Consider the following 21,675-nt stretch of genomic DNA (forward strand, 5'->3'; position numbering starts at 1 on the left):
ATAATTTGAATGAACAATGTGATGTAAATAATATTATAATTCTATATCACCAATCACATTAGTTAGATTTAATATCAATGTCAACATTCAAAGTGTCATAGTTATTATTCTTAAACATTTCAGTAATTTTGAGTTGACCTATCAATGGTAGAGGAATATTATTGTCGCTTATGATCAATAAGCATCTCTCACCCGAGTTTGGTATACATATTAGATAAGTTCTTATTATGAACTTAGGAAATACATTTTAAACTTAATTTAACTCTATAGTATTTATTTATATGCATTGAATTCAAGATCAAATTGTTCAAAGTTGAATCTTTAACAAAAGGATCATTGATTATAAGACTTTACTTATTTTCGAAAATTTTAGAGCATTGGTAAACATGTATATGAATAAAGAAGAAAATATGCTATATATTTAATATATTTTATTATTGAGTCCTTATTATTACTATTATTATTATATGTATTAGTTAAACGAAGAGAGTAGAAAGAATAATAGAAAAGTGCTAATTTCAATGCAGAGTAAAAGCTAATTACACTAAAAGATAAAATATGTCAACTTTACTATACAATTATATCTCAACTGAGGAGAATTTTATGATCTGGGTTGGTTCTGGGCTCCCCTGAAGCTCAGTGAACTATGATTAATTTCCACATGACTAAGCAATCATGGAGTTTTTTTTTTTTTTTTCTCAGCTGCTTCTCTGTCCCTCACACCACATGGGTAGCATAGAAAACACAGATCAGCTGGCAGACTCCGAGATACTTTGTAAAGAAGGTTGCCATAATCTTGTCTTAGCTGTGGCACCACCACCATTATTAGTTGGTGCTGTTATCCTTGCTCGACCTCTTTCAGGTTTCGCCATTACCTGAAAAAACAAATCCAACTGTCAATTATATGAATGTCATCACCAATTACGAAATAGCATACCATGAATCTCTCTGAAAATCCAGTAATTTAGCATACTACGATGAGGTTCGAAATGATTCACAAACACCAATAAAATACCCCAACAATGAAAACTTGATTGGCATCAAGCACCACTCAAGTATATCAAATCTCTGGCTGAATGGTAAAATTAAAATGGATAAAAAGAGGAAAAACACATATTGTTTGGGGTTTTATTTTACCTTATTGTCCTCGATATCAGGCCTCCTTGGCAGTTTCTCTTTCTCCAAATCTGGCTTGTGAACTGACTCTACCACGTTCTGCCTCATCTTTGCCTTTTGCTTTTCCCTGAGACCCTTCATGACCTCTGAACCCGACAAGAATCATTTTCAATGAAAGGCTCAAACTTGGAATAAACAAAAGAAAAAAAGTAAAAACTTTGTGAACTGGTTGCAACTAATTATTAACCTTTTGTTGTGATGAGCCTATAAACTTGACCAAGAAGAAGGTTGTCGGTGGGCTTGAGAAGCTTGATGCGAGTTAAACGAACTGGGTTGTTGTTGCTGATGTTGGTGTTGGTGTTGGTGTTAGCTTTGTGGTCACTCTGATTGGGGCAATTTTGAATGTGTTTGGTTGGACATAATGTGGTGGAGGAGATGAGAAGAGCAACATAGTGACCAGGGTTGGTTTTCATTACATGTGTGGCACTCACAGGTGCATAAAACTTGTCTACTTTCCCATTGGGGTGCTGAATCACCAGTGTTGCTGCATCGATGGCTTGGCAATTTCCCATCTCTTTCTTTCTTTTCTTTCTTTTCTTTCTTGCGAAATCAGAGGACGGTGGATGGAACGTTCAACACTCACTACTCTTATATCACCCACTCACTGGCACAGTCTTTTATGCTGACCGCTTAAATACATACTAATGAAAACCTTTTTCTTATTAAAAATTATACCTTTTTTTTTCGGTTCATAACTTTTTCAAGTATAAAACTCACAAGTAAACAAATGGAATGTAAATGAAAACAGGGCGTGAGAATTTGGACGAAAGAGAGAGAGAATAAAAGTGGAAAAGCATCCCACGGGGATACACGTGGCAAGCAGTGATTAGATGCATGAGGTCGTGATCAAACATTGTGATGAAACGTTACATTCCCTTGGGTCTACCGTGTTTGGGTAAATGACATGTTTCTGTTCACAAAGTAAATGCCATGCATGTGCCAACCTAAACCCAATTACCGTAGCCCTGTCTCTTGTCGGTTACATACCCTTTTTTGTAATCATCTCATTTACTACATGATTATGTCGTAAGCATGTTATAATTTTCCCTAGATCTAGTTTAGTACTTTCATAATACACAATAATTTCCTTAATCGGCACATCCAACAACACAGGTTGTTCTTACTATTGGTGCTGCTGCTGGTGCACGTTGATCGAAAGACGAGGAAGGATTACCCATGAGGGTGGTTTTGATTTGAGTCGGTTTTTTCAGTGACAGTTTAATTTTTTAATACATGGTTTAGTCTTTCCATGGATCCAACAAGGGTGCATAAAATATGGACATTATCGATTAGTCACTGCTTTTGGTCTGGTTTACTTGGGAACAAAGATGGTGCATTAGTGGTCAAATAGCTATGATGAACCCTGAGTTGCATTCCCATGTTTGACAACCACAACCAACTATGCCAATCATTATCGCCAAATCTAAAATTGCATGAGAATTTCATCACTCCTGTTTAGACTTTAGAGACTATTGTTCATGTTCTTTCATCATCATGCTTCAATCGGAATCCATAACATATAACAGCACAGTCAAATGATATAACTATATCTTGCTGTATGCCACACCAGAAAATGGTTATAACCTAACAGAGGAATAAAAATTATCTGTATTTTAATGAAAGTTTTTACTTTTGTTTCCTTTTGAGATGTTAGTCTTTGAATTAATTTCACTTAAAATGTTAAGACTCCTTACAGCAAAAATTGACTTTATTTAAAGCATATATACTAGTGATTAAAGGATACAACAATAATATATAATGTGCATGGAACCCTTTTTAAAATACGAACACAAAAATGAAGAACGAGTTTAATTATTTTGTTGAATTTTCAAATATTGTAAGTATTTACAGTAAAATATAAAGAGAGCAATGAATTTCGTAAATAGATTGAATGAGAATTTTCGAAGTTGTTTATTAATTATTAAAAAAATTATTTTGATATACATAATTTTTTTACATTCATTTTATATTATCTTTCCTTATTTTTTGTCTTATTTTATTAAAAAAAATACAACCTTTTTTTATAATCAATTTTACTTTTATATTATGGGTTAAATGAACGTAAAAATTATTACCATTATTTTTATTATTTCACGAATTAAATGTTTAGAGCCTTCAATTTTGATTGGTATTCAGAGGAAAAACTTTGGTCTTCACCGCTGCAATATCAAGTTAAACATTGTTGCAATAAATGTCCAATAAGTGATTATTTTTTTAGATTGGAAAATATATTTTTTATACTCCTTTTGCCACGGGAATATTGCTAAACGAAGTAGAACTTTTTGATATTTTGATTGATTTATAACATTCTTAAAGTTCTTTCTTGTAATATAATATTTTTCAATAGTTTAAGTTTAACTTTATTGACCAATATTACAGTCAGACAGTAAATAAAATAGTAAAATTTAAGGAAATACATTTTATGATTTTTTGCGTACTTTTCAGCGGTTAATTCAACTAAAATTTAGATTGTCTCAAAAATCAAGCACTTAAAATTTCTATTGTTTTTCTTGTGAGCAGAGAAATAAAAGTTTAAAGATCAATAGAACAAAAAGTAGAGTTGGGTAAGTAATAGGATATGTCATTAAGATAATATTTGTATAAATTAACATTCTATATACTTATTCTAACAAATATATTAAGTAGATAGTCTAATAAAACATTTTAGTATTATTATTTTAGTATTATTGATATAAAAGAAATTAAATAATATTTTAAGAGATGTTTGTTAGTGTAATTAGAATATATAACTAAATTTCGGTAGTTTCATTAAGCTATAATATCTTTTAACATCATATATCAATAAAATATATGGTTAAATAGATAAAATATTGTATTGTTGTTATTATTTTGTTGATTTAATATATAAACGATAAGTTGTTATATTTGTAGATATTTTTTTATACTTTTTAAATATTTTATGTAAATTAAATTATATTGAACATGTATCCTTTGATACCAACTGAAGTACTTAAGAAACACTAGAAGAGGGATTGAATAGTGTTAACAGAGAAGAGAGAAAAACACTTAACGAGTATATTGAATTATATATTGAACATATATCATCTCTATGAGAGTAATTGTCTAAGACTTGTAAGTAATTTAATTGATTGCATATTCTAAAAAGAATCAAACACTTGTTGATTAACTCAAGTAAGTTAAAGGATTACTAGGCAACGTATCAGGTTGATACTAGGATTGTCTAGTAGAAACTAGGAGAGAATGAAACTCAACTAAACGGTGTATCAGGTAGATACTAGGAGCGTTTAGGGATACCAGAAGTGGTAAATAATACTATGCAACCAAGAGTAGGTAAAACTCAACTAGTCAAGGTAACATGTGTTATTCATTAACTAAGGATACTAAGAGTGGTGAGAATACTTAGTTGTACGTTGTTGAAGATTATAATGAAACCCTCTAAGATGTTAAAGGAAATTGGACGTTACTTAGTGGAACGAACCAGATAAAAACGAATGTGTCCTTATTACTTCGTTTTCTTAAATGTTTCTCTTATAAAATATGTAATTACACTTTTGATATAAACGCTTCTTCTGATAAACAATTTTTAAAATGCTATATCAAAAACATTTCAATAACTGAAAAGTACTTGAAAACTTTTTATTTTATTGTTATCTAAAGTTGAGCATCTCACAAGGTGCTATTACATTGTTTTAATATATTTTTATTTTGAGATATAACTTTTATTTTTTAATTTAAAAATTATTTTAAATTTAATTTATATTTTTTATCCTTCATTTCATTCACTAAAATATCTTTTTATCTAATTTTATTATGAAAATATTTTTATAATTTATACATCCATTACATCATTTACAAATTTCATAAATTTTGTTTTAAAAATTTTCCAATTCACTCATATCTACTCTTCCAATTCCATGTTAGAAAAGAAAAAAGTGCTAATAAATTTCTAGAATATTTAAAATATAGCTGGACATCAAATGCGATTTGCTTAAAAATGGAGAACTTGTTTAGAGATCCGTGTTATGCAGTGGAGTTAATGGGACCCTTGACAATCAATTGGGTTGTAACTTTAATGTCATGAAATTCGAGCACATTCTGTTGGTTATTTATCAGTGTTATGATATATCCCTACACCAGAAACACCTTTTGGTGAAAGAAAAAAAAAAAAAAATATATATATATATATATATATATATATATATATATATATATATATAATATGAAGCGAGTTTTATAGATTTTTTTAATTTATTTATTACTTGAACTTAATTGTTTTAAGTTGAGAATATTATTTTGATCATTTCCTTACTCGATAAAATTGAATCTTGATGTGCATATTTTGATTTTAAATAAAATTTGAATAACCAAACTAGGACAAATAGATAAATAATTTTTTTTAAACAAATTTAACTTAGACATCATTATGGTATATTGGTTAAACTAATATTTTATAATTCAAAAATTATATATTTTCATACGAAATATATTATAAAAGAAAAAATAAATACAAAAATTCGAGAAGCTAAATCAAGCTTATGTAAGAAATATAAAATCTCTCCTTCCTAGAAACTAAATTATACAAAATATAGAAAATCAAAACTTAAAATGGAAAAAATAAAAATTAAACGAGTACAACAACTTGTCATATGATTTATATTTTAATTTATTTTTAATTTCTAATTTTGTTAGTTTTTCAACACAATAATTTTTTCTTTGAAAGATGTTTAATATTTTGAGCTTCAAATTTTTGCAAGTCTTTATACATTTTTTTTATCTATCTTTAGTGATCAATCAATCATTTTAGGAGAAAAAAAGTGTTACATAATAAAATGGGGTCACACTCCGGTCAAACACTTGATTTTAGAGTCAAACAAATTATAAAAGAGGAGGAGATTGAATAGAGCTTCAAAACTCTTTCTTTTTCTATATTTAAATAGAAAGAATGACATATTGATTCGTCCACAACTCTTGGGCCACCTCTTATTCTCCTAAAAAACTCTTAAAGATTTTCAATTATCAACTTTGATTATAATGAGTGTACAAATTACTCTTGTTTGAACAAGTATAAAAACCACTTATGATTATCCCTTCTTAATATGAATTTAATTATTCTTATTTTCATTTTTAGCTACATACTTTATTAGATAAAAGTTCATCAAACCCCAAGTTATTTTAATTAAATGTTGTAAAACAAATTATATTGAGTGAAAATTGTTTTTATCTTAACATCATACCATAACAAACACAAATGTTTTTGTGTAATGAGCACAAAATGAAATGATTAGTTTGATGATGAAACATGCTTTGTCTTGTCTAACAAGAACATAAGTAAAACATTTTGTGTATAAACCCTTTGTTTTGCTTTTTATTGAATACTTAAACACAATTAATGAAATTAGTTCACTTAATTGATTATGAAATATTATAATTGGTTATAATTCTAAGAATAATGAAAAACTTAATTCATTCTTTAATTTAATTGATTAATAAAATAGATAATTGGTTATACTATTTTGAAATCTCTCTTAATTGATTACAAAACCAACTTATTTGATTATAAATACTAAAAAAAATTGTGAAAAAGGACTCAAACAACAATTAATATTATTCACACAATAACATAACTTTTCAACATCTTCATAACATCAATCATCATGGGAAACTGAAGTCTTTTAAGCTCAACGTATATATGCGTATTATTAGACATTATTATTTAAAAATTTCTTTAACTTTTACTAATTAAAGTTATTTAAATCATCTTATATTTTGTTTTACACGTAATGTTCTATGAACTTATATAAGCTACTGTTTCGGTAGTGGACAAAGGTCATCTGTCTTGCACACTAAACTCCATTCAAACTCCAAACAACCTTTAAGCTACCTTGTAATCCAAGTCTACTTCTTTGCTCCTTTATACTATATGGGGGATTACCTGCAAAAGGTACTCTAATGCTTAAGTCAGTAGATGATCGTTCGATAATTAAAGTTAATTCTTGACAGTGCAATAAATGTAATCATCTAACTTCTTATATTAAACCGATACTTATACGTTTCAGAATGGGCTTTTAATTAACATCTTCCTAATCACAGTTCAAGAGTTGATAAACATACTTTACTTGTAAATATACTTAATTTGTAAGTCTGATCAATATTAGGGGAATTACTAGTCGCTTAGTGATTTTCCATTAATGGTCGTCTTGTTTTCGGGAGCTACCTTTTATGTGTGAGGAGGTTGATCGCTTAGTCAACTGCTAACCAGATAATCATAAGGTATACAAGCCCTCAAGCCTAAGCTAGGGACAATTAGCGAAGAGGTTTGTGAAATAGGCAACGACGATCACTTAGTCTGGTGGGTATTAGAGATGTCTGAGGTCATTCATCCTATGGTAAAAATTGATCGTTAGAAAAGGTGTGGAATGTATCGCGGTTTGCGTTTGGCGATATCCACAAGGTCGTGTGCTCTAGACCGTGGGATCTCAGCTTGATCCAATGGTTGGTTTCGCTCAATAGGAAAATGGTTGGTTGACTATAAATAGGGGTGGGCCTTCTCCGTCATTTTCACTATTTTCTTCAACCTTCTCTGCCCACGGAAAGTTATGTTCTTTTTAGGTAATAATGTTGACCGTTAACTTGTATTTGTCTGAAGCGTCTTTGGGAAGGGGTAATCGGGGATACAATGATGATGCCTCGTCTTTGTCGCCATCAAGGTCTATCTCCTCCTCTATCTTCTAGTCAACCAAGTAGGATAAGGGTTCATCTAACAACATGACCAATGTAGATAATAATGATGTTGCTCGTACTAGGGCCATGAGTTTCTTTTTTGATGGCTTAAAGATCGACACAATCAACCAGGGAGCGGAGCCTGCCCAAACTCTTCCCGTTATCCCTGGTTACGGCTGGGCATCCCACGACGTGGAAGAGTTTGTGACCTACTTTTGAATGAAAAGGGAGCTAGAGTATTGGGCCAAACGAAGTTGCCTTCTAAAGACTCCTGAGAATGGCTCTTTAGTGACAATTCTCTTAGCTAGGTTAGGCCAAAACTAGAAAAACAAGTCATGGTAATGGTATATGGATGAAGGGTTTGCGGAACTTGGTGGATAAAGAGCTAAAGCTCTCATTTTTAAGTGATTGATGATGATGAAGGTGGTGTTTAGTGATACTCTAAGAGAGGTTAGGCTAGCTCTTGGAGAAAGGTTGCTAGAGAAGACCACTTGGGTTGATCTAGTCTAAGGGTGTCTACAAGTTTGTAGAAGCTAGACCTAAAAACCCCCACCTTGGCTAACTTGAGGAGTAAGGAGAAAATCCTCTCCAATAGGAGGAGGACATGCAGGAAAAATTTCTCCATTAGGAGGAGGACATGTGGCCACCACCTATGGAGAATTCTCTCCCTTCCTAGAGAGAATGTAGTCACTAACTAGGAGGAAAAACTCTCCAAAGGGAGGATGACACGTTCATTTGGCTTGGACGTCTCCACCAAGCTAGATGAAAATGTTGACCCCTTGGTCAAACTATATCCTTTGGGCCTTGGCCCTTTGTTGACTTAAGTGGTAAAAAACATTATTTTTCTTGGGCCAAAATACGAGACCCAAAATAAATCCTATACTACTAGGCCCATAAAATAAAACACAAATGAGTCATAAACTTCTTGGCCCAAAATTATTCCTTCTCTTAAATGCTCTATGATGGCCAAAGATAGCCCAAGAGATGGAGTTTAGCCTCATCTTTTACAAATGACTTCAACTCTTCTTTAAAAGTGCTTGGGCATGACTAGGGGTATACCATCACCTTTTGATCAAGTTAAGGGTATGTAAGGGGAACGAGCAAGTGTTTCATGGAAAGGGGAACAACCGCGATGACTTCTTCCTCATGTATGCCTTCCCATTCAACGAGATGCATGTACGACTCTTCTTTAATTATTTCCATATGAGTGTTTTGAAGGAGCTGAATGTAGCACCCACAAAACTTCACCCGAACGATTAGCAAATCATGCAAGCATTCGTGGTGATTTGTGCCATTCTTGACCTCACTTCCACTCCTACCACTTTTCTTCATTATTTCTGCATACACCCGAACACAAAAAAAGGATGGATCTCCTTGATATCCGAGCAAGGGAAGTGGTTGTTCAAGCTATTCTTGGTCTCCTACAAAGGGTTTCAGACTAAGTATTCCAAGGTCGTGATAACGGAGTCGGCCGAAGTGTTTTTATTTAGGGCGGTCAACCTAAGCTTCCTTAGTATTAGACTCAAAATCCCCAAAGGTTGACTTCGTGGTACAAGTTCCTAATGACATCGACCGAGATGGAGGCAATAAACGTGATTAATGCCTTACCATGTCATCTTCCTTCACGATAACTCATTCAATGCCTTGGATATGAGGACCTCAATACTAAGGCGTTCGGTATGATGTTTCCTTCTTTTATAAACAATAAAGTGTTGGTTTTAATTTAGCTAAATTTTTAGTTTTCTTTCAGTTATCACGACATCCCGCAATCCAAAACAGAACCTTTTCAAGGAGGCAGCTAAGTAAGTAGTGTCATTCATGGCACCAAAGCGGTCGAGGCTCCCAACAAGCCTCTTCCTCGTGCAGACGCCCCAAACTGCTTTGTTTTTACTTGACTAGAGCTCCTCCTAGCTCCTCGTAGGAGGCTGTTTCTCAAGGGTCAACTCTTTGGTCCCCTCCATCGACCATTCGAAAGACCTAATCGGTTCCTGTCAACATTCCCCCCCTCCCTCCTCCCCTTCCTCCTCCCCCGCCCCCCCCCCCCCCCCCCCCCCCTCGAGACCAAGCACACATGAGGAAGAAAAAAATCCAGTCGAGGTCTCGTCCTCCCAAAAAATAAGCCATAAAGAGATCGGGCTCCCCAGGCAGCTGTTTAGAGGAATCTTTAGAATTTAGTACTATCTCAGCAGTAGATTAAACTTCCATCTGGTTGCGGATGAGAAAGGTATGATTGAACAACTATCAGAGGAGCAGTTGGCAGATGCGGCCTTGAAACTCAATGCTTGGGTCGCGCTAGTGAATTGGCATTTGGTCAATGTCTCCGAAAGTTGGTCGAGTGAGAGGGTGTGGGATCAACTGCTTGAAGCGCAATAGCTTACAACCCATCTTCGCGCAAAGATGAAGGAGGTCGTCGCAGCTCATGTTGGCTGCAAAGAGAAGCAAGAGGAGGCTGACTCACTTTTTCAAGAGGCTCACAAGGTCATGAAGGACACTACTAATGTCGGTCGAGCTCTCCAACATAAGAGAATTGCAAGCTAAAGACAGTGATGGCCGAGATAACTTCCAAAAATACTAAATTGATATAATAGAAGGGGAAGTTAGCTAAGGAGAACACTGACTTATCTGCGCAGGCTGAGTTGTTGAACGCGCTGGTGGGCGAATATAATAAGGCCATCTTTGAGGAGCATCAGGCTCGTTTAGACAAGGCCCTCCGTTAGACAACCTTTCTCTTCAACATTTCACTATGCGGGCTTCGATCTCATGAAGAACGTCTACAACAAAGACTTTTTATCTTATTGACTACATCTCCAAAGATAAAGAGATTGACATAGTAGGATTGGACGGTAGAAATGATGCCACAAGTAACACATATTAAAAAAATAATTATTTCTTTATATTTAAAAAATGATCTAATTTATTTATAGTAAATAATTTTAAAAACAAACTAAATAAATAAAAGAGTAGAATAACTCTTCAGGGAGATAATTTTTTTTAGGATAATACAAACAATTTATTTTATTAATAGTTGTATATTATTTCTAAAATAATAGTTTTTTAAAATAAAAAATATATTTTTATAATTTTAATTTTATTAAATAATCAAGTATTTAAAAATTATAAAAAATGAAAAAAAATATAAAAATATAAAAATTAATACTTTAAATATAAATTATTCTTTAATAATTTATTAATTGACCTATAAATTATAAATTATAAAATAATAAATTTAAAAGTGAAAAAAATGGTAAAGAAATATATTTTCGTGTTTAGAAAAAATCAATTTAAAAATTAAATAAATGAATAAAAAAGTAAAAGAATTTGTATGCTGATAGTAAAATAAATATAAATAAAAAGGATAATTAATAACATCAAATGACAAAAAGACCAATTATTTGTACATTTGTGAACAATATAAATATATGTAATAAAATAATTTTTAATATTTTCTTTTTTTATATTATAATAGATAATAAATTCAAGGACAAAATAAAAATAATACGGAAAACATATAGGAGAAACAGAATCTCGTTCGTGTACATTGTCAAACGTAAAAAATGAGTTGCATAAATATTAAACATTAAAGTTACTTTTAATTTAAGTATACAACTTTGGTCTGTTAAAATTATTAGTCAAAACCATATCTCTCATAAAATATTTTCTGTTTTAAACAAGTTTGTTCATTAATCATCTTATACTTAACTTGATTCTTCATGAAAACTAATTATCATACACCTCGCCAACAAAAAACAATAATAAAACACCTCAAAGGATTTGTTGAGACAACTTTTTTTTCTTCAAATAGCTACGTAACAATTCCTTTTAATAATAAAATACTAAATACAAATAATAATAATAAGTATAAATAAAATTTTAGAATAAAAAATAACAATATATTTGAGTATGAAATGATAAGGGTATGAAGTACTCAAAAACATTAGGAAGTGAAAGTAAAGTTAATAAACCATGTCAAAGGTAGTGAAGGAAGAAAAGTTATTCAAGAAATGATGATAGTGAGATCCCAATTTGGGTTGAAGCATGGGCCATGACACATGCTCATATGGACAACAATTAAGTATATGCTCTTTCTTCCTGCATCCCATCAAATTTTTTCCTACACCCTATCACAGACTCTCGGAAATTTTGTTCCCAAGTAAAAGTGAGATCGGTGTCTTTCAAAAAAAAATTGATTTCGTGTGTTTAGGAAATCAAAATTCTGTTTGATGGGGTACGTTAAGAAATCTTATCAGATGCAGGAAGATATTTCATGGGGATAGTGAGATCCCAATTTCATGGTGAGAGTGGCAGTGTGGTACAGTGACGGAGGGTAATTTAATCTTTTTCTATTAGTATAAGATGCAATTAGTAATAATAGGGGTACAGGATGAAAAAGCCCATTCAAAATTTATGTAGGAGTTGGTGTTGAAAATAAGAGTCCAAGAAAAAGGAAGTTGCATGGGAATGGTTTCCTCCTACCGGAAAAACTGAGCACTGGAAAAGAAGGTGAAGAAACACAACAACATACAATGGTAAATGGTATTTTTTAAATATATGTGGTCCTATCCAGCCAGCTTCACACAACAATAAAAGGTATTTTTAAGCTTCATTAATGATTTCACTAGGAAGACTTTGACATATTTTTTGCATAAGAAGTCAAAAGCACTAGCAAAGTTTCAAGATATTCAAGGCACAAGTTGAGAAGGAAGTAGGAGTTTCTATACTCTACTTACATACAGACAAAAGTAGAGAGTTTTTCTCTAATGAGTTTGAAGAATTTTGTCACACAGAAGGCATTAGAATACAATTAACCACCTTTTACAATCCTCAGTAAAACAGTGTAATGAACGAAAGAATAGAACAGTTACGAATGCAATTCGTTTTATGTTTGAGAAGCATGTTCTGAAGGTGTTCTGACTAGAAGTTGTCAAATGGTGTGTGCATATCTAGAACAGCTGCCCAACGAATACTGTAGAGGATGTTACTCCAGAAAAAGCATGGAGCAGTAAGAAACCAGTGGTGAAATATTTCAGAGTTTTTGGGTGTGTTGCTCATGCACATATCCCAGGCTAGAATATAGTAAAGGTGGATGACAAAAGCAGAAAATGTTTTTTAGGCATTAGAGATGAGTCTGAATCATGGAGATTATATGATCCAGTCACAAAAATTGTGATCATTAACAAAGATGTAATGTTTTAGAAGAAGAAGAGTTAGGACTAAAGTAGTTTGAATCTACAAACTCAGCAAGAAAAGATCATTTATAAAGATAAAAAGGACACTACAGCAGAAACAACAACAATTGATGTTGATGCTAGTGAAAGTAGTGAAAAAGGCAATAGTACACACCTGGATAATACCCCAATAGGTTCATCTCAAGAAAGGGGTGCACGAGTAAGGAAAGCACCTTGGTTGGTAGACTATGACACAAGTACAAGTCTGTCAGAAGACGAAAATATGGCAACCATGTTGGTGACTGAAACTGACCCAACATCATTTGAAGAAGCAGTTAGGAGTACATATTGGAGATAGGTTATGATGAAAGAAATAAAAACTATAGAGAATAATCATACATGGGAACTCACATCACTACCGAAAGGAGTTACACCAATTAGAGTTAAAAGGATTTTTAAAACCAAATTAAATGTAGAAGGGAAGGTAGAAAAACACAAGGCAAGACTTGCAGTAAAAGGATATGTACAAAGACTTGGGATTGACTATACTGAAGTTTTTGCTCCAGTTGCTAGAATGAATACCATTAGATTAACTTTGGCCACCGTTTAGTTGAAAGGTGTTTCAACTTGACATCAATAGTGTCTTTCTTCATGGAGAGTTAAAATAAGATGTTTTTGTTCTATAGTCTAAAAGTGTTGTTAAAAATGGAGAAGAAAAGAATGTATAACCTCAAACAAGCATCCCGAGCATGATACCACAAAATTGAGACTTACTTTGCACACGAAAAATTTAAAAAATGTCCTAGTGAACACACTTTGTTCACTCGATCATACTCGATCATAGGAAGATAAAATCTTAATTGTTAGTTTACATGTTGATTATTTGATATTCGCAGGAAATGATGAAATTATGGGAGGAATTTAAGTAGTACATGATAACTCATTTTGACATATTTGATTTGGGCATAATAAGTCATTTTTCTTGACATTACGGTTAAACAATATTCTACTGGAATATTTATTTGTCAAAAGAGATATGCATTGAAAATTTTATCACGTTTTGGAATGTAGAACAACCCAATATTCTACAATACATATAATTATTCAAACACCCAATACTTCATGAAAAAAGCAAACACTTGTATATAAAGTTTTACAATCTCATTATTCAACTAGCAGACATTGTAACAAAATCCTTAAAGTTGAACCAGTTTAAAAGCTTCGAACTTTAAACATTGATTGGAATAACTAATGTAAATATATTAGTTTAAAAGAAGGATTGTAAGGTTTTCTTAAGAGTTTCAGTTTATTTGTTAAATTTTTTTGCTGTTACAAAATTTTCTCCTATGAAATAATACAGTTCCAATAAATCAGGAATCACACTCTAATAAATCAAGAATCACACTCTATGATCTCTTTCTATATGATCTGTTTCTATTTATATTATTTGAATAATGAGATTGTAAGTTTTCTCTTCAAATATTTCACTTCCCTTATTCCCTTATTTACCTGTTAGATTAACACTCAAGACAAAATTCTGGATATTAAAATGCCACCTGTTGAACAAAAAATTTACAGAAGTGCCATGTTATAATTTTGAACGAAAAATTGAAACTCCCAAACCTTGTGACGTGTACAACTATTGATAAGATTCACGGGTAGCACTGAGTGGCTTAGAGCATACGATGTGACACCAATGTGATAAGAGTGAAGCTATGATATTAATAAAGTTTCTAACATATTCTAACAATTCGCAAGTACCTTCTACAGTCCAACGTGTGGTTAAGACCATGTCATCAACAACAAAAGATCATGTTTTTTTAAATCTCAAAACACATTAACTCTTGACCCATTTCTTTCTCCACCCAGATTAACACAGCACCATATAATTGAATAGAAAAATAGAGTATTGCATGGAGGTGAAAGTGACTCTAAAGTGAAGAAGAAGAAGACATGATAATTTAGCCATGCCCATTTTGCTACATCAGTCCATATTTCTTGATCAGATTTACAAAAACAAGAGCCATAGAATAGATGTACTATAAATATAACAATATAATAGGGTGGAGTATTCATAGAGCTATGGCGTGTAACAAGATTTAATTGAATATTAGAAGTGGAGCGTGGTGAAGATGAAGCCACCTTTATATCTGAGGTGTTGTCTTGTGCAGAATTAAACAGAGGGGAAGTACTTGTTTAGATTGAAAGGCAGTGAATAGAACTCCTCACTTCTTGTGTCACCCTTGAAGGACTTGTACTTGTCCCACCAATGTTTCCCTCTGTCCTTCCTAATGCTTCCTTCTCTCTTAAATAATGTGTTGTCCAGAAAATATGCCACAACACCCGCAACAAATGGTTTTGATTGGAATGGCACGTTGATAATATCATTGAACTGTCATGTGCACAATAATGTCATTAGAAGTAAACTCACACCAGAAAAGTAATAAACAAGACTTAAGTATTTGAGATCATGTTGTGTTGTCCCATGATATTGAAATGCTCTTCAAATTACCCTCTAAATGTTATTAAAATATATAAACTTGGATGATCAATTGGTTTATTCTATTATATTATATACATCTTGTCCATACCCATCTTCCGCCTGTGTTGACTGGACCATGACCATTAATGGCTGTGTACTCATTGAAGTACTGCGGCACAGACAAGCCCAAGAAGATTGAGAAGCCTAAAATGAATTTTGTTCTAAAACTGTTGAGGTTGCAGAACTGAAGAAAACTGAGACCACCAGCACCTGCAAATGATGAGCCAAAGTGGAACATAACATTACGTGTGATGTTTCTTGTAGGGTCATGATGTATCAAATTATAAATAAATGTACGAGTGTTTTTGAAGAATCAAACATACCAACATAAGCAAAGAACAAGCAGTAGAGGGCAGCAATAATGGCAGGTGGGATGGAGGCAAAAACTGCTCCAAATTTTCCTACAAAGGAGAAGAAAATGAGCCAGTGTTAAAAGGGAAGAAAATTGACTAGGATAAGGCATTTGAATCACAAAAATCGTGTTTCTTCATCTCACCAAGAATTGAAAAGAAAATCATAAATCCAGCAGATATTTGCACCACTCTCCTACTTCCAACTCGTGTCAAAGCCAAAAGACCTGCATTTTCTCTGTAGGGAAACCAACAAAACTCTTTTCATCAATAACAAAGTTTTCTTTCCTAGTAAGAGGATATAAACAGCACAATTTCAATCTTACACGGACACAGAAGATCCATTGACTGTTCCAAACAATCCTGATAACAGAATGCCAACTCCCTGAGAGCATAAACAAGATGAATGAGGAATTATACTCCATAGTGTACTTAATATCTTGGTAAAAATATCATAAGTATCACTAAAGGTATTTTACCACTATCATTTATACATGTGCAATTTTTTTCAGATATTCAAATGTTCAAGTAAAAGCCATCTTTGTACCTGCCAACCAATACCCCTGCTCAGAATAGATGGTGGTAATGGTGTTGCACTTGCATACCTATAAACAGCAATGAAAGCTCCACTGGACTGTTTGTGACAAATGAAACATGCATTAGCAAATAATTTAGTCCAAGCATGCAACTTAGTAACTGCATAACACTGATACTGAGCCAAAGCAAAAGTATACAAGCCAGATAATGCAAGAATGTCATCACGCAAGTATAGCACTATTATATTATGGTTGAACTCTAGTATAATCAATGGCTACATATCACTTCAAAATGTAATGTGCCGAACTCAGTTCCACGTGGCTCAATTTATCATGAAACCTACATAGACTAGACATCACTCAGCTGTTTCCATTGTCCTTCAGGAAAACAAATAAACCATTTATGACAATTGAAGAATCTAGAATATAACTGAATAGCTGTTGTTGTGTAACAGAAAATTTATTAATAAAGAAAAAATAATGCTTAGATGAGAAAGATTTAATGAAAGAAATTACCTCTACAAGAGCAACAAAAGCTGTCATCATCATGGCAAAGGCTTCACCTGCATCAAAGGAAGGTGCTCCCCATTGAAAGGGATATGGAATTCTTATCCTGCAAACTCAAAATCCATGCCAAATTCTTCTCAATAAGTTTCAACTCACAAGACTAAGCCTAGTAGATTCCCACCAAATTACAATAAAAAAAAATACAATGTCTCAAGGATCCAGTTGAATGACTTGAGAAATATCAATATACTTATCATACAAGATCCGTAATAGTGATAAATATTTAAAGACATTAAGACTAATGCATGTAACATGTATGCAGTTCAGTGTATTGACTGAAAGATAACCCCTCACTTATTCAAAATAGTACACTGAAATCGAAATAGCAAAAATATGAGATAGGAGAAACATGTCAAATAATGAATATAATTTAGCCTCAATTTGTAATAAACAAGCAGAATATAATTTTACCAATCTTTAACTTAGTCCCCAAATAAAGTTTTTAATTGGGAACCTATCACAGCCAGTTGCCAATAATTTAATGTTGAGTCCATCTTGCGACAGTGGATTAGATGGTGGCCGAAACAATCCATCCCTGACAAAACTACCACAATCCCCGCAAACACTCACAAGACTGTGTTTCTTAAACAAGAAATGGATTAAGTTGGCCACCCTCTAGTTCACAAATGCAATATTAGTTATCACATTAGGAATACCAACTGCAACCTGGGCAAATGACAGATATTAACGTTCATTGTAGGGAACCAATTGGAATTTTTCAAATATGGGATTAATTTTAAAACATAGTAAAATAATAGGTGTCAACACAATTTTCACAAAAAAAAAAAAAGCCATTAACAGTTAAAATTCAATGAAATCACACAACTAACCAAGGAGCAGAATCTATAAGTCCAGCACGATCAGTGCGGCAGGATATTTGAGTTTTAGGTGGAGCATCATTATAGGCACCTCCAACAGTAAGTAGATGAGCGTATATCCACACAATTACAACAGTAAATATCACAGCAAATCTGTCAAAGATATTTTTCCCCGAATGTAGCACGTGAGGCACATACTGCATGTGACAAACAATAACTAATCACAAACTTAAATTTATAGAAACCATTACGCAAGAAACTAGAAATGTGAAGCAGCCAAGGCAACAATAACAAAGTTTGAGGAAGTAAATTTTAAGTCTAACTCATCATAAGAAAACTGATTTGTAAAATAAGGTTTGTATTCATTTATATACTTTAATTTGATAGTATCTCTAAATATTTGAGAGGATCAATAGCATGTGGCATGACAGGAACCATAATGTAAGAAACTATAAATGTGAAGAAACCAAAACAACTCTAACAATTAAGTCTTAAAAAGTGAACTTTAAATCTAACAAGTTTACAGTAACAACTTCCAAGATAAGGTTTGTACTCTTTTGTATACCTTAATTTGGTCATATTTGTAGTCAATTTCGTCATATATGTAGGCAGTATAGGATTAGATATTCGTGATATCATCTTAGAAAGTGAAATTATATTCAACTCAATCTCTCAAAACCAACTTGTAAGATAAAATTTGTACTCACTAATATATTAAAATTTGACTATATCCATAGTGGGCGTGGGATCTCCATCACTAAATCCTAATTTAGAGATTTAGAAACTTAGAAGATAATATGCATATGCAATTCTGTCTCTACCTGTGAAACAAACACGATCAATATAAGCTGAGGCAGTCCGATCTCTACACATTTAGCAACCTACAGCAACAATAGGAATCAATATTGAAACTTTGGTAAATTAATGTCATACATTGAGCATTGCAAATTTCTAGCAGAAGACTTACCCCAGGGAACCCTAACTCATACAGCCCAAAACCAACAAGAGATACCAAAGGAACTGATGAAAGTGGACTTAAGAACCTGAAGAAATAATTGAACTTACTTAAGATGGAATATATTAGCCAATCACAAGATATCGTCCAATTCTTTCATTTCTATTTGGCTTTTGTGCTAGTTAATCCAAATCCAATTAAACAAATGACATGAGCTGTAAATGACATGAGCTGCAATACCTACTTCAAACATCAATTGAATTTGGTTGGAAAAGTGGCAAATGAGCATACATAGCAAACAAATTATTAAATACGGATTGCAGTTTAGTCTAGACATTGAGAAGACATGACAGAAAAAACATGATGCACTGACTAAGTAAGAACTTTGGCCAACCTTGCAACATTCCTCCAAAGACCACTGAAGCCCAGTACTATTTGAAGAGTTGAAGCAACAATAAGAGCACCCTGGATTGACCTCATTATCCTCTTAAATCTCTGATTACATAAAAAACAGGGAGAATGGTTATCAAAAAATTCCAAGCACAAAATATAATGTTTAACGGTAATTCTTGAATCAAATTCATACTCTTATATTTTCAACATGATTTAAGTACATAGAAAATGGATATAGAACGTGATTACACATATGGCAATGTAAACAGTATAGCAAGCATATCAACCATGCATAATTTAGTACATAGTTAGATTTGTGCTGACAACAAGACCTCTATAGGATCTGGTTCATCACTGAATCGGCCTGCGAGGATAATAGAGATTGTGGTTGGAACAAAGGTGTAAGACCCTCCGATAACTGCAGGCAATCGAGTTCCAAACAATGTTTGCAACAATGTGTTAATACCAGCTACAAAAAGTAGCGTTTCAATAACTCTTGCCTTCTCATTCTGAAAAAAATAAAAAAAAATGAATTGCTATTGTTTATAATTCTTGGTAAAACGCAAAAGCATCTTCAATCACATGGTTAAATATTCATAACATTCCCTATCAAGTTATTCCAAACTACTTACATTGCCACCTCCCATCTGGGGAACAAGAGCAGTGGGAATCAGCACTGTTGTGCCGAGCATCACAAGAAAATGTTGAAAACCAAGAAGTATGGCCTCAGCTGCATCACAATGACGCAAAGTTTCTCATCAAAATAAAGAAGAAATACTATAGCAAAGTAGACCTCAACTAAAAGTGGAGTCAGGAAGATTCTTAAAATTTATACACAAACTACAAACGTTAAAAAATAATATAAGTCAGCCAAATATGGACATCATTAAAATCCATTAACCACATTGTTCAATACTGGCTGTGTGGAATGCCCCAAAATCCGATAATATGAGTAACATAGTTTTCTTAAAGCTATTAAAATATTTAAAAAGTATTAAACCAGTGGGGCAAAATTTGGAAGTAGCAATCAAATTGTTTCCAGAGCACCAAATCTGGATCTGGAAATAACAGAAAAGGGCGGTTGGTTTATATATATAATTAAAAGGATTTCCAACTCAATTGGAAACAGCACTTCAAACTGTTTCCATTAATATCAAGTAAAAAGAAGCCTGAGTTGCCACAGGCATATAAAAGTACAAAACCAGACTCAAATCCCACACAGTAGAAAAGGCAGTTCTTTTTCCTGTGCTTCCACAACCACCTTGAGATTAACTAGTTTTCTCTCGAAAAACAAAATCCTCAATCTGGAAACTGAAAATAACCAATTTTTTTTTATTTTCAATAGCATCATTATAATTTTTCTGCACTTCTGAATCTAAACAAGGTGAAATACTCACGCCATGGAGGAGGACTAGTGATGCAGTAAGAAATATTGGGAAGCTGATCCTTTGGAGGGTGAGGCTGTGGTTCATCTGATTTTGCTGGAGCTCCTCCTCCTGCCATGACCCTTTTTTTCCTTCTCTCCCTGACTTTGAACAAGCGAACAAACAACAATTATTAACAAATAATGAATCTGCAACAAGTCCAAATCTAACACCAGCCCAGATCCCCCAATGCCACAAAGAAAAAGACCCAGAAGAAGAAAAAACGAAACAAAAAGAAAAAAAGAGCTTTCTTACAATGACTAAGCCTAGAAAATGAAAAATGCAACAACTAAAGTTGAGCTGAGATGAGCTAGGGACTCTCCTTTGCTAAGAAGTGAAAGTAATAACCACAATAATTGCACAATTTAAGAAGGAAGTTAGAGTAGAGAGTAAAAAGAAAGCACCTTTTCCAAGTGAAGGAGTAGTATTATGAAATCAAAAACAAAATGAGGTGCCCCACCAGAAAAGGAACGAGAAAAAGGGGTGAAAAGAGAAGGGAAAGGGAATGCAGACGATCTTTGTTGTGGAGTGTGGAGTAAAGGAGACTCCAATGCTTGGAGAGAAACGATAAAGGTGTACACAGAAATGAGCAGAAAAAAATGAATGAAGATTCTCTTTCTTCTCTAGCTAGTTGCTCCTACCAAAAAGTAATGTTTCTCTATCTTTCTCTCACTCCTAGCAGGCTTGTGTTAAGATATATTGTACCTATCTCACACACCCTAATTTACAACTTTCCAACAAATATTGTTCACATTTATTGTTTTGTTTGGTGTTATGAATTCGCCATTGAAGAATGTTTAGGTAGCCTTCTCGTGTCATGCACACATTACAACTGAAGTATCCACATATATTTTAATACATAAAAACACCAAAATCTTGTTCTGTTCAATGTTGTACGTATGAATTTTATATATGAAGATATATATTAGGTTGATCACTCCATGAGTAAGGAGTAAAGTTATTAATTCAATGCATATACAAATAGCATTCTAAAAAGTAAAGTGAGATGAGACTCTCCACTACTATTTATTTATCATATATGTATCT

The 21,675-nt window shown here is 32.9% G+C and overlaps 2 protein-coding genes across 5 annotated transcripts; both read right to left on the reverse strand.

Annotated features, from left to right (window-relative positions):
- Positions 1 to 492: 492 nt before the first annotated feature.
- Positions 493 to 1,785, reverse strand: LOC108331085 (uncharacterized). Its single transcript, XM_017565704.2, has 3 exons — positions 1,364 to 1,785; positions 1,138 to 1,262; positions 493 to 875 (listed from the first exon to the last, which is right to left on the reverse strand). Exons 1-3 carry the CDS (start codon positions 1,686 to 1,688, stop codon positions 750 to 752), a joined length of 576 nt encoding a protein of 191 aa, XP_017421193.1. The 5' UTR covers positions 1,689 to 1,785; the 3' UTR covers positions 493 to 749.
- A 13,195-nt stretch (positions 1,786 to 14,980) lies between these two features.
- LOC108331755 (nucleobase-ascorbate transporter 6) lies at positions 14,981 to 21,371 on the reverse strand. 4 transcript variants are annotated; one of them, XM_017566665.2, is made up of 15 exons: positions 21,033 to 21,371; positions 20,602 to 20,729; positions 19,837 to 19,934; positions 19,537 to 19,713; positions 19,206 to 19,306; positions 18,824 to 18,899; positions 18,678 to 18,737; positions 17,869 to 18,053; positions 16,988 to 17,084; positions 16,483 to 16,569; positions 16,262 to 16,320; positions 16,082 to 16,173; positions 15,909 to 15,986; positions 15,635 to 15,795; positions 14,981 to 15,435 (listed from the first exon to the last, which is right to left on the reverse strand). In XM_017566665.2, the coding sequence occupies exons 2-15, from the start codon at positions 20,705 to 20,707 to the stop codon at positions 15,217 to 15,219; spliced, it is 1,596 nt and encodes a 531-aa protein (XP_017422154.1). In that variant the 5' UTR covers positions 20,708 to 20,729; positions 21,033 to 21,371; the 3' UTR covers positions 14,981 to 15,216. The 4 variants fall into 4 exon arrangements, with proteins under 4 accessions (XP_017422154.1, XP_017422153.1, XP_017422155.1 ...); XM_017566664.2 differs by having other exon boundaries at positions 20,602 to 20,733; XM_017566666.2 differs by lacking the exon at positions 21,033 to 21,371 and adding an exon at positions 20,884 to 21,026 and having other exon boundaries at positions 20,602 to 20,733.
- Positions 21,372 to 21,675: the final 304 nt, after the last annotated feature.

The sequence above is a fragment of the Vigna angularis genome, chromosome 4 (genome assembly GCF_016808095.1).
Source record: "Vigna angularis cultivar LongXiaoDou No.4 chromosome 4, ASM1680809v1, whole genome shotgun sequence".
NCBI classification, from domain to species: Eukaryota; Viridiplantae; Streptophyta; class Magnoliopsida; order Fabales; family Fabaceae; genus Vigna; species Vigna angularis.

Bases quoted from the DNA above. Each gene is read 5' to 3' on its own strand.
- LOC108331085 (XM_017565704.2), bottom strand. From the start codon at position 1,688: ATGGGAAATTGCCAAGCCATCGATGCAGCAACACTGGTGATTCAGCAC. The intron at 1,263-1,363 runs GTTAATAATTAG...TGTCGGGTTCAG, and splicing joins TAGGCTCATCACAACAAAAG to AGGTCATGAAGGGTCTCAGG. The intron at 876-1,137 runs GTAAAATAAAAC...TTGTTTTTTCAG, and splicing joins CTGATATCGAGGACAATAAG to GTAATGGCGAAACCTGAAAG.
- LOC108331755 (XM_017566665.2), bottom strand. From the start codon at position 20,707: ATGGCAGGAGGAGGAGCTCCAGCAAAATCAGATGAACCACAGCCTCAC. The intron at 19,307-19,536 runs GTCTTGTTGTCA...TTATGTAATCAG, and splicing joins ATGAACCAGATCCTATAGAG to AGATTTAAGAGGATAATGAG. The intron at 18,738-18,823 runs GTAAGTCTTCTG...TTGTTGCTGTAG, and splicing joins ATGAGTTAGGGTTCCCTGGG to GTTGCTAAATGTGTAGAGAT.